Genomic DNA, 3,628 nt, shown 5'->3' with positions numbered 1-3,628 from the left:
ACGTATTTTAGGACGGCATTTCTGTCCAGACGTCTTATAATGCTATTTCTCTCGTTCTTACGTTTGCGATAGAGGATGGAAGATCGCCGCGACTCCCACCACTATTCCCTCTCCAAGCGTCCGACGATCGTATACCGCTAGCTCCCTCCGCCACTCCGTGCTGCTCATGGCTCACCTACACGCAGCAGTGATGAGTGACGCGTTATCGTGTGCGAGTCACACGGATATTCGGACGGCATTAACGCCGGTGCGTATACATGTTGTATACGCAAATTTTCGCATTTGCTGTTTTATGTCGCGAAAAACAAAATGATACGTTTATTATAAGTATCCAATAATCGTCAAAAAATTTCCGTTTTTCTCCTATAAGCAACCCTATATTGCCAATGTATTAATTGTCCTGCAATATCACTATACATTTTCAAATAATTAAAATATTTTTTCAATAATTACGCTACTTTTTTATTGGGTACTGTGATCCCTTATAGAAATTCAATACTGATAAGTGATTATTTAGCCAGTGATAATTACTGTCGTTCAATAATTTTATTACTCGTACGAGTAATAAAATTACTATTTATTACTGGCCAATTTATTACTAGTTAGTGATACTTTTCTATAAGGGATGTTAGATATTTGAATATAGTTTATCAAAGAATCGACAAAGCTATTAATTAAAAAGTACATAACGCGTTTGCATGAATAAAATTGCAGTCATAGTCTTTGTATCGAATGTATTCGTTATGGTAAAAAATATATTCTCGAGAGTCGCGTCAGATACCGACCTTGACCGACCAATATTTTGTTAAAATATTAAAATAACCCTTATAGAAATATCATACTAAGAAATATCATTGATAATTACTTATTTTCAGTATTAAAAATACTGGATAATAAGTAATTATCAATGATTCTTAATATAATATTTCTATAAGGGAAGTCACATCTGATATAATTTATATACAATATATATCTGTTGTTTTATTTATTATTAAATCGAGTCAATTAAAAGCATGACATGTGTAACATTTCACTCTTCACCTTTTAGCCAATAATTAAAATTATATCTAACAAACTTTTCTTAGTGATTATGTTGATAATATTTAAGTTCAGCAGTATATCGTTTATAACGATTTAAAACTACTTTTCTAGATTCAAGAAAATTCAATTTTATAACAAACTTGATTTAAACGATAGATTTTACCTGGTGCGCCGTCTTTATCGAACCCGCTTAATCCATAAGGTAAATAATCTTTAAATATTTGGGGAGGATCCCATTCGGATAAATTATCGGCATCCCATTTTTTCCGCCATTCCAGAGACTGCAAGACAAATAAGATATCGATTATCTCATTATTACAGAAGAAGTTCACGCATAACAATACAATCAAGTTTTTTCAAATTCCAGTGAAATTTGAGATATATTTCTTCGGGAAATTTTTAGCAATACAATGTGAAAATAGTTTTCGAATGTATATTTTAAATACCAAAAATGATAATAAAAATTAAAAAATTGCTATTATCGTTATTTACTTCCGAAATTTTGACAAAATTAATGTGATATAATGAGAGGTCTATTGTGTATGTTTGTTTACAGAACCGTTTTAACACATTTTTTTCGACGTATTTTCGACGCATCCAACGTCCAGTAAGGGAACCTGTATGTTTTATGAGAATTATTCAAAAACCATTCAACGTTGTTACGTACATTCCAAAATACGTCGAATTAAATGTGCTCAAACAATTGTGCATATGAATATGTAGCTTACACTTACAGTTGGCAACAATTTTTGTGTACTTTGATATTTGTGGTTTACAATATATGTTTTCGCTTGCAATTCACAATGGCTGCGTTCGGGGAGGCGCTATGAGTGTGCTCTGTCCTTATTTGTTCCTGAGAGTTGAACAAGGACAGAGGACGCTCATAGCGTTAAATAGCATCTCCTTGAACGCAGCCAATATGTATTAGTAAGAATTTTACTTCAATCTTTTCAATATTTATAATTTTTTGTATACTGTCAATTTAATAAAATAAAAATTTAATAGAAATATTCATTTATTATTTATACACTAAAAAAAAATCTGGTAATACTTACTAAATTTATTTAGTTGTGCATTTCACGGTAAATAGTAACTATATATTGTAAATGTTATCAAACATATAGTAATAATTACAAACTAGTTAATAACATAAATTTTTTGTATAATCGAATCAATTAAATGATTTAGTAAATAGTATTAAATACATTAGTAATAGTTACCAAATAAGGTAATAATTACCATAATATAATATAATATTTGATAATTATGATTTAATTTATCCAACTTGAACGGTATCTCTGAATGTTATTTCAGGAGAGCAAAGTGTCGTGAGCATAAAGTTAGTTTAATAGTTAAAGCAACCGCCCGGCAACTGAAAGATCCCAGGTGGTTCGATTCCCGGTCCAGCAAACCGCGCTTTCAACATTTTTCTCTTGCCGGAACAAAAATAAGACGCAGATCCCGACCGCCGTCACCGTAGTTACGTCCTTATCGTCACCCTAGTACATTCTATCGTCATAGTTGAAATCAAGCATTACGATATTTGCAAAATTTAAACTTTAAATATGAATTTTGGTAATTATTACCATGCTTTGCGTAATTATAACCAAGCGGTTAAGGTAATAGTAATCATATAATAGTAGTAAATATTTACTAAACAATATGGTTTTATTTACCATTATTTAATGATAGTTGGTAATAGTCACCAAGCCTTGGTAACAATTATCATGATTCTTGGTTGATAATTACGAAATAATTTGGTCATATTCATCTCTATATTTAGTTAAAACTATTTCACTAAATGATTTAGTAACTATAACACGGGCTGCGTAATTATTACCAGTTATTTTTCTCAGTGTAGGGAGAGAAAAAATACTAAACAAGCTTTTTTTTAATTTATTGAAATTAAATTTATTTATGAAATTTGAAAAAATATATAATTTTTATAATCCGTATAATTTTTTCAGGTCATTATTCTATTTCAAAAATTCATAATTTAACTTAAAAAAGATAAGAAACAGAATAATATAAATATATTTATTAAGAAAACATCATATTTATTAAGAAAACATCATATTTCTTATCATATATTTAATTATTCTTATTTCAAAAACTTAAAATAAGAATAATTATTTATAATAACAGAAATTGTTATTAAAAATAATTAAAAAGTTCTTATATTGTTTATTACTATAAAAATTAATTTAAAATTAATTTAAAAAATTATTAAGTCATATAACAAAAGTTATCGAAATCATGTCTATTTCTTCATAAATTTGCTATTTATTATTCTAACATTTATAATTTATCTATATATTAACATGTACATGCAACCTATATACAGGGTGGACCATTTTAATCCATCCAGTCAAATATGTCGAAAACCAAGTACGGGCGAGAAAAATTTTTCAGACAAAAGTTGTTTGGTTTCGAGGGGACCATAAGATGATACCATTGCTTTGACCTTGAAGAATTATTTGAAAGTCACATGAAAGTCACCTCAATTTTTTTAAACGGCATCTCCTATTTTTTATTACATATTCTTGTAGCTGACCTTGAGAGCTTTCCAAAACATTCCAATGAAATG

At 29.0% G+C, this 3,628-nt stretch overlaps 1 protein-coding gene across 3 annotated transcripts in view; it reads right to left on the bottom strand.

Moving 5' to 3' along the window:
• Nucleotides 1–3,628, bottom strand: part of LOC116852612 (SEC14-like protein 2) — a 158,808-nt gene that overhangs the window by 113,937 nt on the left and 41,243 nt on the right. For all 3 annotated transcript variants that reach the window (XM_032833138.1, XM_032833136.1, XM_032833139.1), the window contains one exon: nt 1,205–1,322. In XM_032833138.1, the coding sequence (XP_032689029.1) occupies nt 1,205–1,322 (118 nt within the window). The remainder of the gene's footprint in view (nt 1–1,204; nt 1,323–3,628) is intronic.

The sequence above is a fragment of the Odontomachus brunneus genome, unplaced genomic scaffold (genome assembly GCF_010583005.1).
Source record: "Odontomachus brunneus isolate Ranch 3 - 2012 unplaced genomic scaffold, Obru_v1 Obru_scaffold_240, whole genome shotgun sequence".
Taxonomy (NCBI): Eukaryota; Metazoa; Arthropoda; class Insecta; order Hymenoptera; family Formicidae; genus Odontomachus; species Odontomachus brunneus.
This window is presented reverse-complemented; position numbering and strand designations above follow the sequence as displayed.